Consider the following 14,662-nt stretch of genomic DNA (forward strand, 5'->3'; position numbering starts at 1 on the left):
GCGCTTAAAACTAGCCTCCTTAACGTTTCTCCATGCTTAAAACCAGCCTCCTTAACGTTTCTCCGTGCTTAAAACCAGCCTCCTTAACGTTTCTCCATGCTTAAAACCAGCCTCCTTAACGTTTCTCCGTGCTTAAAACCAGCCTCCTTAACGTTTCTCCGTGCTTAAAACCAGCCTCCTTAACGTTTCTCCGCGCTTAAAACCAGCCTCCTTAACGTTTCTCCGCGCTTAACACTGGCCTCCTTAACGTTTCTCCGCGCTTAAAACCAGCCACAAACTATTTTTACAGCACGACTCCTTACTTTTTCTCCATGCTGAAAAATAGCCTTAAAAGCATTTTACACGACTCCTTACCTTTTCTATTAATGTCTTTTAGCGGTCAATATTACGAGGTATTTGTAAATGGTTTTTTCATTCCATTTCAGGACCCCAACAAGCGGTTTGGTGTCTCAATGGGCTCGTTGTCGTTGGGCCGCATCGGAATTGTGGGCATGTGTATGTCGAATCTCATGAAATGCATGACCATTTCCGTGCGTTACTCCGCCTTAAGAAAACAGTTCGGCCCACATGGCAAAGAGGAATACCCCATTTTGGAGTACCAGTTACAGGTATTTGAACCATTTTCAGGGTACACCAAAATAGATACGTCATTTTAAAAAGATCAGAAAGCTTACTTATGGTTATAGGAAATAACAATGTGTGCTACATGCAGGGTGACCAGGAACATTTTATAGGAAAAATAAGGAAACTAAATAGGCGGATTATAGAAAAATATAGAACACTAAATAGGAAAATATAGTGAATAAAATAGGCGAATTATAGGAAAATAAGGAAACTAAATAGGCGGATTATAGAAAAATATAGGACACTAAATAGGAAAATATAGTGAATAAAATAGGCGAATTATAGGAAAATATAGGAAACTAAATAGGCGGATTATAGAAAAATATAGAACACTAAATAGGAAAATATAGTGAATAAAATAGGCGAATTATAGGAAAATAAGGAAACTAAATAGGCGGATTATAGAAAAATATAGGACACTAAATAGGAAAATATAGTGAATAAAATAGGCGAATTATAGGAAAATATAGGAAACTAAATAGGCGGATTATAAAAAAATATAGAACACTAAATAGGAAAATATAGGGAATAAATAGGTGAATTATAGGAAAATATTGGAAACTAAATAGGCGAATTATAGAAAAATATAGAACACTAAATAGGAAAATATAGAACAGTAAATAGGAAAATATAGTGAATAAAATAGGCGAATTATAGAAAAATATAGGAACATAAATAGGCGGATTATAGAAAAATATAGAACACTAAATAGGAAAATATAGAACACTAAATAGGAAAATATAGAACACTAAATAGGAAAATATAGAACACTAAATAGGAAAATATAGTGAATAAAATAGGCGAATTATAGGAAAATATAGGAAACTAAATAGGCGGATTATAGAAAAATATAGAACACTAAATAGGAAAATATAGGGAATAAATAGGTGAATTATAGGAAAATATTGGAAACTAAATAGGCGAATTATAGAAAAATATAGAACACTAAATAGGAAAATATAGAACACTAAATGAGCCATTCCACGTCCATTCACCCAATGATGTTACCATGGGTCAAGCGATTTTTGTAAAATTTTGCACACGGTTTGGTCATTATTAGAAACGACTAAGTCTGAGTTTTTAGCTAAATATTCTTAGTAGTTATTGAAATACGCCCTAACAACCATTAGCCCCAGTTTTTCATGTGGCGCGTTTACGTAATTCGCCCCCCTTGAATAAAAGTTGAATATCTTTCTATCTAACCATTAGAAATCAATGCGAATTTAGTTACTAGGGTACATTGGGGTACAGAACGCAGTAGTCGTGTTAATATTTTTGTAGATTGAAAAATGGTTGAGTTAAAGGCGAAAAAGTAGAAAATATTGTAGTTTTCAGGGGTAACGTACAAAACACTATAAGATGATGTGGAAATGTGATAAGTTAACATTTTAAGAAATACCTAGAGAGATTACGTGCGGAGCTTTCCAGTGATACCAAAAAACATAAACTTATTGGATTTTGACGTAATTGTCCAAAAGAAATACCGATTTTTGATATTTGGGCATTCCATGTGAAATCAACACACTCAAAAATCTCACCATCTCGGATTTTAATGAAATTTTGGATATAGATAGTGCCTAGGGATATCAAGGAAAGTGTTAAGTGTTATTGAATTATATCAAACGGTTTTCAAATTACGGCTGTTTAAAATGTTCATAAAATGGCAAAAATGACATGACTGGTATATTCTCTAATCCCCATAGCAGCTGTTCTAATTAAGCTACAGAGTTGCTAATGGTGTCATTTTACTCAGCTATGTATGCCCTTCCCAATGATAAACACCATATAAATTATTTTTTAAATTTGATTTTTTTTAAGGGTGTCATCAAAATAAAAAAAATACAGTGAATAGTTTGTTTCAACATTAAATGATTGGCTGAACTGAGAGGGGAGGTTCATGGGTTCATAGTGAAACATTATTTAAAAAACAATAGGTTTTTAAAAATATTTATATTCATATATAATAAATACATATATTCATATATAATACATACATATATGCATATATTCATATATAATACATACATATATGCATATATTCATATATAATACATACATATATGCATATATTCATATATAATACATACATATATGCATATATTCATATATAATACATACATATATTCATATATAATAAATGCATATATTCATATATAATACATACATATATTCATATATAATAAATACATATATTCATATATAATAACTGCATATATTCATATATATAAATATTATATATATCATGTTTACATATATGCATATATTTACTTACAATATAATCTATACATATATGTATATAATTTATACAGAATGTCCACTAAAATGACCCAGAGTAAATAATTGAAAAGCTATTTTTCCGGGGTATTTGATATTTTTAGATCGCATAGCACGCGCAGGGACCATTAGATGAAACCAAATTTGTCTTGAGAACCATTGGGTTAAGAGACTCAGTTCCAAATAGAAAGGTGTGCGCCCTCGCATTTTATGCCCAAAGGACTCTGAACTGATGTTAATTGCTCAATAGGAACCCAAGGAAATAAACATCAAAAACAAGCAGGCCCTAAATAAAAATCTACAAGAGATCACAATTAGGTGTTAATCATTTAGAAAATACTTGTGCTACGTTATCAACATTTTGAGGACAAATTCACTCAAGTAAAATAAAATTGAACTATGTCTTCAAGGTCATTCAAAATGTATCTCGAAAACCTTTAGGTTTGGAAGGTTGGTTCCGATTCGAAAAGTGTTCGCCATCACTTTCTAGATCGAAATTTATTTTAACCGACCTAATCTATATAAGCTTAATTTAAATAAATTTTAATGTTGTCAATTAGTCATTGAACATTTGTATTCTTGATATTCTAGTTTTTGTTGTTAGTTTTCTTAGCTTCCTATTAACAAATTTACATTTTTAGATCGAAATTTTTTTAACCTACCTAATCTAAGCTTAATTTAAATAAATTTTAATGTTGTCAATTAGTCATTGAACATTTGTATTCGTGATCTTCTAGTTTTTGTTGTTAGTTTTCTTAGCTTCCTATTAACAAATTTACATGACCCCCTGCGCGTACTATGCGATCTAAAAATATCAAATACCTAGGAAAAATAGATTTTCAATTATTTACTCTGGATCATTTTAGTGGACATTCTGTATAAATTATATACATATATGTATAGATTATAATGTAAGTAAATATATGCATATATGTAAACATGATATGTACACATAATATTTATATATATGTATTTATTATATATGAATATATGTATTTATTATATATGAATATATGTATTTATTATATATGAATATATGTATTTATTATATATGAATATATGTATTTATTATATATGAATATATGTATTTATTATATATGAATATATGTATTTATTATATATGAATATATGTATTTATTATATATGAATATATGTATTTATTATATATGAATATATGTATTTATTATATATGAATATATGTATTTATTATATATGAATATATGTATTTATTATATATGAATATATGTATTTATTATATATGAATATATGTATTTATTATATATGAATATATGTATTTATTATATATGAATATATGAATATATGTATTAATTATATATGATATTTATATTTTTAAAAACCTATTGTTTTTTAAATAATGTTTCACTATGAACCCATGAACCTCCCCTCCCACTTCGGCCAATCATTTAACGTTGATACAAACTATTCACTGTATTTTTGTTAATTTTGATGACACACTTTTAAAAAAAACAAATTAAAAAAATAATTTGAAAAATATATTTAAAAAAAATTATATGGTGTATTAGCAACTCTGTAGCTTAATTAGAACAGCTGCTATGGGGATTAGAGAATATACCAGTCATGTCATTTTTGCCATTTTATGAACATTTTAAACAGCCGTAATTTGAAAACCGTTTGATATAATTCAATAACACTTAACATTTTCCTTGATATCCCTAGGCACTATCTATATCCAAAATTTCATTAAAATCCGAGATGGTGAGATTTTTGAGTGTGTTGATTTCACATGGAATGCCCAAATATCAAAAATCGGTATTTCTTTTGGACAATTACGTCAAAATCCAATAAGTTTATGTTTTTTGGTATCACTGGAAAGCTCCGCACGTAATCTCTCTAGGTATTTCTTAAAATGTTAACTTATCACATTTCCACATCATCTTATAGTGTTTTGTACGTTACCCCTGAAAACTACAATATTTTCTACTTTTTCGCCTTTAACTCAACCATTTTTCAATCTACAAAAATATTAACACGACTACTGCGTTCTGTACCCCAATGTACCCTAGTAACTAAATTCGCATTGATTTCTAATGGTTAGATAGAAAGATATTCAACTTTTATTCAAGGGGGGCGAATTACGTAAACGCGCCACATGAAAAACTGGGGCTAATGGTTGTTAGGGCGTATTTCAATAACTACTAAGAATATTTAGCTAAAAACTCAGACTTAGTCGTTTCTAATAATGACCAAACCGTGTGCAAAATTTTACAAGAATCGCTTGACCCATGGTGAATGGACGTGGAATGGCCCAAATAGGAAAATATAGGGTATTAAATAGGCGAATTATAGGAAAATATAGGAAACTAAATAGGCTAATAATAGAAAAACATAGTACACTTAATAGGAAAATATAGGAAAAATAATAAGGTAATTATTGCATATCGGTATACTTGGAAGGCATTAAATTATAGGAAAATATAGGAAATATAGGAAGTCACTCTATAGATGATAACGAAAACCTAATAACTCGAAAAATCGAGTTTTTGGAAATTTCAAGGCATGTGCGAGTACTCGATTTCGTTCCAGTACTCGATCGAAGCTCGAAAATCATTTTTTGAAAAGCTCGAAAATGGTTCGAGCCTCAAATCGAGGCCTAGGCTTAAATTTCGAATACTCGAAACTATTATTCTTACCAAGGCACTACTCGCGAGCTTGTAAAAATGGCGGGAAAAGCTACAAAAAATATTCTAGAGTCCCGCCTTAAGATTTCTTATTGGGTGAGGTACAAGTCCTAGTTGTTTCTGATTGGTCACCAATTTTAAATGTAGAAAACGAAACTAAAACCGTAATTTACGTATAGTGCCCTAACTGTTTATTGTAAGTTTTTTGGCGGTTCATCAGTCCACTATTGTATTGTTGTAATCCCTTGTATGGCCAGTTATTAATTTAGACTTCTCAAATATGGCTTCAAATAAACGTAAAAGCTCTGGCAGTAATTAATAAATAGTTTATTTTTGAAAAATATTTTACTTAATAAACCCAATTATTCAGAGCCTTTTTAAGCTAAATCTATCACGAAGTACTCGAAACCCCCTTTATAAAGCTAGGTCTTAGTAATTATTCAAGTACTCGAAACCCTCTTTTTAAGCTAAGCCTAATTCTTCGAGTACTCGAAACCACATTTTAAGCTATGCCTAAAAGCTCGGTAAGATTTTAAAGCTCGGCTCGATACTCGAAAAGTGAAATTTTTAATACTCGAAGCTCGACCCAAAACCCAAAAATCAAGGCTCGCACATGCCTAGAAATTTGGTTTTAAAGCATATTTAAGAAATTATTATCAAATAGCGGCGATTTGAATAATTTAAAGGTGTTTTTCTATTAAAATTAATGATTTGAATAAATTTAATTTTAATTAAGTTTGGCATGGACGTTTTCTAGAGCTAACTTAACTTATCTAATGTTTAATCAGCGGCGCGTTTAGGTAAATTGTGGCACTAGGCGCAGTTTATTTTGCGGGCCCTTTTTTCACAAGGCCATTTAAGCCAAGGGCGTATCCAGGATTCCATTTCGGGAATTTTCAGATAACGTAAAGAGTAGCTTAGTATGGCCTGAAAATTTTATTTCATGTTGAAACAAGTGTTGTATGTAAATAAATAATTTAATTTTGTTTAAAATATTTATTACGAAAAATGAAGCTACCTACTTAGCACATTTAAACATTTCTAATGGATTTCGGTTTTTCGGTTAAAATGGGGCCCCTAGAAATCGGGGGCCCTAGGGCGCGCGCCTCGTGCGCCTGTGGGGAATATCGCCACTGTGTTTAATTAAGCTAAAATTGTGATCAGGATATTCAAATTATTCAAATAGTCCTTAAGTGAGCGCAGGGCCGTGCTTAGGGGGTGGCGAGCCGGGCGGTCGCCCAGCGCCTCTAAAATTTTACCATAGGGATGTATATACCGCAGGGCCGCTACAATCAGTTTCGCCCTTGCATTTCGCCCGGGGCCGCGAGACCTCTAAGCACGGCCCTGAGTGAGCCCCTGAAAACTTGCAGACGTAACTTTGTGTGGATAATGTGCACCATCTGCAAGTTTTCTGGTGCTGCAGGGCTCCCAGAGGTCATATAAATCCTATAAAATCCTATATTTTCGAAAAAAAAGTCTTAAAACATCCTATTTTGTAGCAAAATCCAAAAAAGTTCTATAAAACCCAATAGTTTTGATATTTGACCCCTTTCAAAACTAGCCACTCACAATTGTCAGTTAAATCGCTAGATCTAGCTAAAGGATAAATTCCTATACTAGTATATTTTTGTGATAAAATGGTTAAATAGCTTCTATTTTTTAAGTGAATTTATTTCATTAAATATAGATTTTGTTTTTAAATGCATAAAGTAAGTAAATGAAAAGGCATATATAGTCCTATAAAATCCTATAGTTAAAAATAATCGTATAAAGTACTATAGTTAAAAATAATCGTATAAAGTCCTATAGTTAAAAAATAATCGTATAAAGTCCTACAGTTAAAAATAATCGTATACAGTCCTACAGTTAAAAATAATCGTATAAAGTCCTATAGTTAAAAATAATGGTATAAAGTCCTACAGTTAAAAATAATCGTATAAAGTCCTATAGTTAAAAATAATCGTATAAAGTCCTATAGTTTAAAATAATTGTATACAGTCCTATAGTTAAAAAATAATCGTATAAAGTCCTACAGTTAAAAATAATCGTATAAAGTCCTACAGTTAAAAATAATCGTATAAAGTCCTATAGTTAAAAATAATGGTATAAAGTCCTACAGTTAAAAATAATCGTATAAAGTCCTATAGTTAAAAATAATCGTATAAAGTCCTATAGTTAAAAATAATGGTATAAAGTCCTACAGTTAAAAATAATCGTATAAAGTCCTATAGTTAAAAATAATCGTATAAAGTCCTATAGTTAAAAATAATTGTATAAAGTCCTATAGTTAAAAAATAATGGTATAAAGTCCTATAGTTAAAAATAATCGTTTAAAGTCCTATAGTTAAAAATAATCGTATAAAGTCCTATAGTTAAAAAAAAATCGTATAATTTTATAAATATAATACTATAAATTACTATAATTTTATAAATATAATACTATAAAGTACTATAATTTTATAAATATAATACTATAAAGTACTATAATTATATAAATATAATACTATAAAGTACTATAATTTTATAAATATAGTCCTATTTTTCCTATAAAAAATTAGAAGATTTGAGTGGTTGGCCCTGGGTGCTAGCTTACCTCGTTTATCACGTCGATAAATCTGCGTACGTCCAGAAAAAATAATGATTCGGCTATTTCGCTTTCTAAGGAGAGCTAAAAACTTCCTCGAAATATACATTAGCGTTCACTTTTCCTGTTTCGTTCTTAATTTGGGTTACTTTCATTTGTCTTCTTTTCGCTAATAGCAATGGAGGATTCTTCCTTACCTGGCGGCCAGTTACGTCTACTATTACTTCTCAGTCAGCCTGACGAGGGATTACATGAACTACCAAGCATCCGTCTATTTCGCCGGGAAAACGCCCGAAGTTGTAAGTTTGACACCGATATTTCTACCATCATTCAATGAAATCAAGAATGTCTTCGGGTCATGATATCCGGGAGATTATCTCCGCCTACTCGAAGAGAGAGTAGTCTGCGAGCGTAGAGGACACCCCCCCCCCCCCTTAACGGCAGCTAGGAGCAACAAACACAACACCCCACAAGAGTCGCCCATTTTCTGGTGTACAGATTTCATTGGTTAGACGCTTTAGCGCCTGCTGCCGTCGGAAGGGGAAAATTCGAAAATTGTCTTCCCCCCGCCCGTAAAACGTGCAGCGTTAAGGCTCATCCAATGAAATTTGTACACAACGCTGACAAGGAGAGTACCCGAGGTGTTTATTGCCGATTTTGTTCAAAGTCTGGCGTAATGTAGACCAGGAATCTATACCTCTACTTGAAATGCTTATCACGGCCGATTTTCGTCTCGATGTGGCCAGGGAGTACAAAACGGCAGTCGTTTTGCCAGATCCCTTAGGGTTATCAACCAAGAAGCCAGAGAATCGAGGTGGGGTGGGTGGAAAGGTTGGCAAAATACGGGACAAGATACGGCGTTTTGCGCCATCTACCTAATTTTTGTGGCTTTGTTGTTTATGGAGGAAGTGGATGCCGCCGTCTTTCATTAGATAACGTAGATCCTAATTGTAAATATTTAAATTATCTTACGACTGGCAATATTCCATGTTTCTTGAGTAAAGAGTTTCATTTTTAGGATACAATACAACTTAAATCAATGTAAATATAATTTTGTGTCATATTTCAAACCTTAAGCCTTTGCAATGTTTGGCTAATATATTTCCCATGTTTGCCTTTAACATGGCCTTTTTAAACACATTCCCTAAAATAGAACAATACATTTTATAAAATGATATAAAATAATTATAAGATCGGTTAAAATAATTACAATTTTTTTTCTTTTGACTTTTGAAAGTCGATTTATGTAACAAAGGGCCATGCTTATTTTCACCACGTGTGAAATTTGAATTTCTCAACAAAAAACCGCATGGCCGCTGATAATAGATGGCGTTAAATAGTCGAGGTGTCCCGTATTTTGCAGAGGCGCCTGCTGAAGTGTAGCTCATTGCAGCAGAACCAAAAAAACCCCCTCTTTTCATCTCCCGTTCTGTACTCCCTGATGTGGCTGACGGTTTTTTTGACGTTACTATGTTAACTGACCAACCAACAACGTGAGAGGGGAGCGCGCGCAGAGGGGATTTTTTATCTCGTAGGCGGGGCCAAAGCCGTCAGAGTGATCTTACCATACGCGATACGCCAGGATAAGCATTCCAAGTAGAGGTATGGATTCTTGTGTAGACCTATACGAGATATGAAATTTCCCAAAAGGATAAGTTTCCAGGATGGTCCGAGGTGATAATCACCGATTTGGTTTAAACTCGGGTATAGTGTACACCTCCATGTACCTTAAAAAACCTGCAAGGGAAAAGTTGCGACGGGCTTTCGTTTTGTCATGGCAACCGAAAACGTTTTTGACAACATGATTTGGTATTTTTCCATTGAAAATAACATTGGAATCTGAAGGATTTTAGGGTCCCCCCTGTGAAACCTTTTAAAAAATTTGAAAATCTCAAAAACGTTAAAAAAAATTTAAATTTATTTTACAAATTAAATTTAATCAAGTTTAAATGCAATTTGGTCAATTGGGGGACCCTTAAAATCCTTCAGATTCCCATGTTATTTTCGATGGAAATAATCCCAAATAATGTTGTCAAAAACGTTTTCGGTTGCCATGACAAAACAAAAGTCCGTCGCAACTTTTCCCATGCAGGTTTTTCAAGTTACATGGAGGTGTACATTATACCCGAGTTTGAACAAAATCGGTGATTATCACCTCGGGTCGTCTCCTTTGTGAGTATCGTCAGCTATAGTAAATAGCAGAAAAACTTTCTCTACAATGGCATATCAGGTTTTAAGTAGTACTATGACACGTATCACCATAAAAAATTTCATAACTTTTCCACCTTTACCACCCGAGATACACGCGATTTACCATTTTTCCCTATGGAGAAAAATGAAAAATGGTAAAAAACGTCAAGTAAAAAAAATACCTCGATGTGGTTCCATATCAGGTTTTAAGTAGCACTGTGACACGTTTTACCATAAAAAAATTAATAACTTTACCACGCGAGCTACACGCGATTTACCATTTTTAGTTCTACATCGAGATATATATATCGAAGTGGGACTATTGCTATGGACGGATTGTCGTTAAGTGTTGTTGTGGAAAAGCGACAACACGGTAGATGGAGCTGCGAAAAATAATTTATTAATATAATTTAAATTGCTGGCCTGGCCGGGGCTCGAACACAGATAGCCGCTCGCCGCGTAATCTCCTACACCCGACGCCTCTAACAACTGGGCCACACCGCTCTGTACAAAAATTTACTCGGGAAATCTAGTCTTTCCTTGCAGCGCGGGGGGGATTTGTCAAGTTAAGTTGTCGCAATTCTCGTTCCTTTTTCCGGGTTTTTTTACGTATATTTACGGCGTTTTAGGGTCAAGCTAACCTCAAACTTCGCCTCCCCCCGCCCTAATTTCGACCCCCTGCGGGTCGGACTGGGGATTTGCGGACAACCATATTCCGTTCTCTTTTCGTATCACATAGGATTTCGCCCGACAATTTTCTCCCTCGCCCCTGAATCGCGAGGCCCCGCTGACGGTGCGGTCTGCGGGTCGGACTGGGGATAATAAGTGTGGTACTTTCTTATCGAAACCGTGTTTGGTCAAAAGTAAGAAGTGTGGCACTTTCTTATCGAAACCGTGTATGGTCAGAAGTAATAAATAAGTGTGGCACTTTCTATAGCGGTACAAGTAGATTGTTAACTAGTAGTGCCCGTAAAGGCAGGAGAGATAGATCCGTTAGACATTGCAGCAGAGAGCATATAATATTATATAATAATAATAAGTGTGGCACTTTCTTATCGAAACCGTGTTTGGTCAGAAGTAATAAGTGTGGCACTTTCTTATCGAAACCGTGTTTGGTCAGAAGTAATAAATGTGGCACTTTCTTATCGAAACCGTGTATGGTCAGAAGTAATAAATAAGTGTGGCACTTTATTATGGAAACCGTGTATGGTCAGAAGTAATAAATAAGTGTGGCACTTTCTTATCGAAACCGTGTATGGTCAGAAGAAATAAATAAGTGTGGCACTTTCTTAGCGAAACCGTGTATGGTCAGAAGTAATAAATAAGTGTGGCACTTTCTTATCGAAACCGTGTATGGTCAGAAGTAATAAATAAGTGTGGCACTTTCTTATGGAAACCGTGTATGGTCAGAAGTAATAAATAAGTGTGGCACTTTCTTATCGAAACCGTGTATGGTCAGAAGTAATAAATAAGTGTGGCACTTTCTTATGGAAACCGTGTATGGTCAGAAGTAATAAATAAGTGTGGCACTTTCTTATCGAAACCGTGTATGGTCAGAAGTAATAAATAAGTGTGGCACTTTCTTATCGAAACCGTGTATGGTCAGAAGTAATAAATAAGTGTGGCACTTTCTTATTAAAGGGATAGTGACCGAAAAAAAAACAGTTGGTCTCATTCGATAGAACTCTTTAACGCGCACGCAGTGCCGTTAATTTCCGCCCCCTCCGACCAACCCCCTTAAAGGGAGAGTTACCGGAAAAAAAGTTGATTTCATGAGGGTGGGCGGTGGCCACTCTTTAACATAGGATGGTGAATTTTATATCAAACAATAGGAAATCACGTGGGCCCAACAAATTTTTTATTAGTTTGCCCACCCGGGTCAGCTGATGGTGGGCGGCATCCACTCTTTAACTTAGGGTGGCAATTTATTTATAAAAAGATAATAAATCACGTAGCCTCATTAGCTTTTGTATTAGTTTGCCTACCTGTGTCTACTAAGGGTGTATATATTTGTCCACTCTAATACACTGATGTGGAACTAATATTACGGCCTGGGCCGACTTGTTTATTCCTAAAGTTGCGGAGATGCAGGGCAAGTTGTGGGCAACTTAGAACATATTGTTTTGAAAACAAATTAAACTAAGATGTGCGCGGCCTCGGCAACAAGAGCTTTTTTTGCTTATAAAAGTTTTTCCAGTTGGTTTTTTTGAAAAATAAAATTTAGGTAGTCGAGAGTATAGTTCAAGGCACGTGTATATTAATTTTCAGAGCTGTATACCAATTTCGAACAATTTATCACCATGCGCTCTCACTACAGGGCGAATATCTCCAAAACAGTTTTAGGTACGAATTTGAAATTTTTAGGTCGCATAGAGTGTGTAAGGAGAAACCCTCTTTGAAAATTGCGATGACCTTGAGGATATGGTTCAAGGTCAGCCAAAAACTATATCGAGAACCGTAAGTGTTAGAAAGCTGGTTCCTATTAGAAAAGTGTTCCCCCGCACGTTTTAAGTCTAAATAGCGTAGACCCAATCGGATTTGACCAATAGGAAGTCGAGAAAAATTTACCAAAATCACAAAGGTCGTAAAAGGGAAAATTGTATGACCTTGAACCATATCTTTAAGGTCATACTAAAATTATCTCGAGAACCAAAAGGTTTAGAGCAACAATGCCAACTAGAAAGTTAATGGTAATGTGACGAAGAACAACTTTATTATTGGAATTTTTGCTCTAAGCCGAAATATTTTTAGTCTCCTTGGACATAAGGCATTTGACTTCTAAATTAAATGTTCTGACTACTAAGATGAATCGAAATCTGGGGGCTCATTAGTCAATTTGGCTAGTGAAAAATTTACCTAAATATTCATAAATAATGCTTAATATGGCGTATCATAAATTCATCATTCATCAATCCCATTTTATTTAAAAAAAAATCACAGCATGTAGCTCAAGTGATAATCAACTCCTATTTTAATTCTGACGGGTAAGGCAAAATGTTGGCTGTCCTTCTTGTTTTTATACCCCTATTTTTACCCCCACTAGTCTAAAAAAATATCCTTACGTCCAACCCTGGTCCTGTAAGACTAAGACCATAAGACTATCAAGGCCCCCTAAGTTTGAAACGAATGGGATTTAAACGTTAGGCTAATGACTGGCCAAACTGGCTACCTGAATCCACCTGGTGGTGAATGACTGAAACTTATGCACAAATCCCGCAATGCATGCTACCGGAAACTGCTTCGTCTACTGCGGAATTCATGGGTTCCTATGCCCCATTCAAACTTAGGGGGGCCTTGAGAGTCTTACGCTAAGACGTAATTCAAATATAGAGGAAGACTTCAAATATTTCGCGTCTGCTTACAGCAGACATCCTGCTAGTCGCTGCGCTTATAAAGATATGAAACTCTCACGAAAACGCGTCAAGAAAATATCAAGCATCAGCGCCACCGCTCGGCCGGGAGAAAACCCATTTTACGCTTAAAGGGGAATGGTCAAGCTTTAACCAGTTAGATAGCCCTAAACAGACGAACATTCGAACAGTGCCACCGCTTTATTTCCCACGCTGGCTACGAGGATGGTTTAGAAAATCTACGCAATTAATTAGTAATTAATTATTAATTATTACAAACTAACTGTTCATTTGTAAAAACATTTTGCATTTTTAATTTGAGCTGCAAAAACTATTTTACATTTAGAAAAACCAATTTTCAAAATACATTTTGCGCTATGGAGAAATTATTTTGCATTTTACACTTTGAGCTATGGAGAAAGTATTGTGCATTTTACATTTTGAGCTATGGAGAAAGTATTTTGCATTTTACATTTTGATTTATGGAGAAAGTATTTAGCATTTTACATTTTGATTTATGGAGAAAGTATTTAGCATTTTACATTTTGAGTTATAGAGAAAGTATTTAGCATTTTACATTTTGATTTATGGAGAAAGTATTTAGCATTTTACATTTTGAGTTATAGAGAAAGTATTTAGCATTTTACATTTTGATTTATGGAGAAAGTATTTAGCATTTTACATTTTGAGTTATAGAGAAAGTATTTAGCATTTTACATTTTGATTTATGGAGAAAGTATTTAGCATTTTACATTTTGAGTTATAGAGAAAGTATTTAGCATTTTACATTTTGATTTATGGAGAAAGTATTTAGCATTTTACATTTTGAGTTATAGAGAAAGTATTTAGCATTTTACATTTTGATTTATGGAGAAAGTATTTAGCATTTTACATTTTGATTTATGGAGAAAGTATTTAGCATTTTACATTTTGAGTTATAGAGAAAGTATTTAGCATTTTACATTTTGATTTATGGAGAA

The 14,662-nt window shown here is 33.7% G+C and overlaps 1 protein-coding gene across 1 annotated transcript in view; it reads left to right on the plus strand.

The window, feature by feature from the left end:
- Positions 1 to 14,662, plus strand: part of LOC149958717 (peroxisomal acyl-coenzyme A oxidase 3-like) — a 63,062-nt gene that overhangs the window by 24,521 nt on the left and 23,879 nt on the right. The window contains exons 8-9 of the mRNA XM_090166082.1: positions 426 to 608; positions 8,319 to 8,441. Coding sequence (XP_090022208.1) covers positions 426 to 608; positions 8,319 to 8,441 — 306 coding nt within the window. The remainder of the gene's footprint in view (positions 1 to 425; positions 609 to 8,318; positions 8,442 to 14,662) is intronic.

The sequence above is a fragment of the Leiobunum rupestre genome, chromosome 2, assembly GCF_980474605.1.
Source record: "Leiobunum rupestre chromosome 2, qqLeiRupe1.1.hap1, whole genome shotgun sequence".
NCBI classification, from domain to species: Eukaryota; Metazoa; Arthropoda; class Arachnida; order Opiliones; family Sclerosomatidae; genus Leiobunum; species Leiobunum rupestre.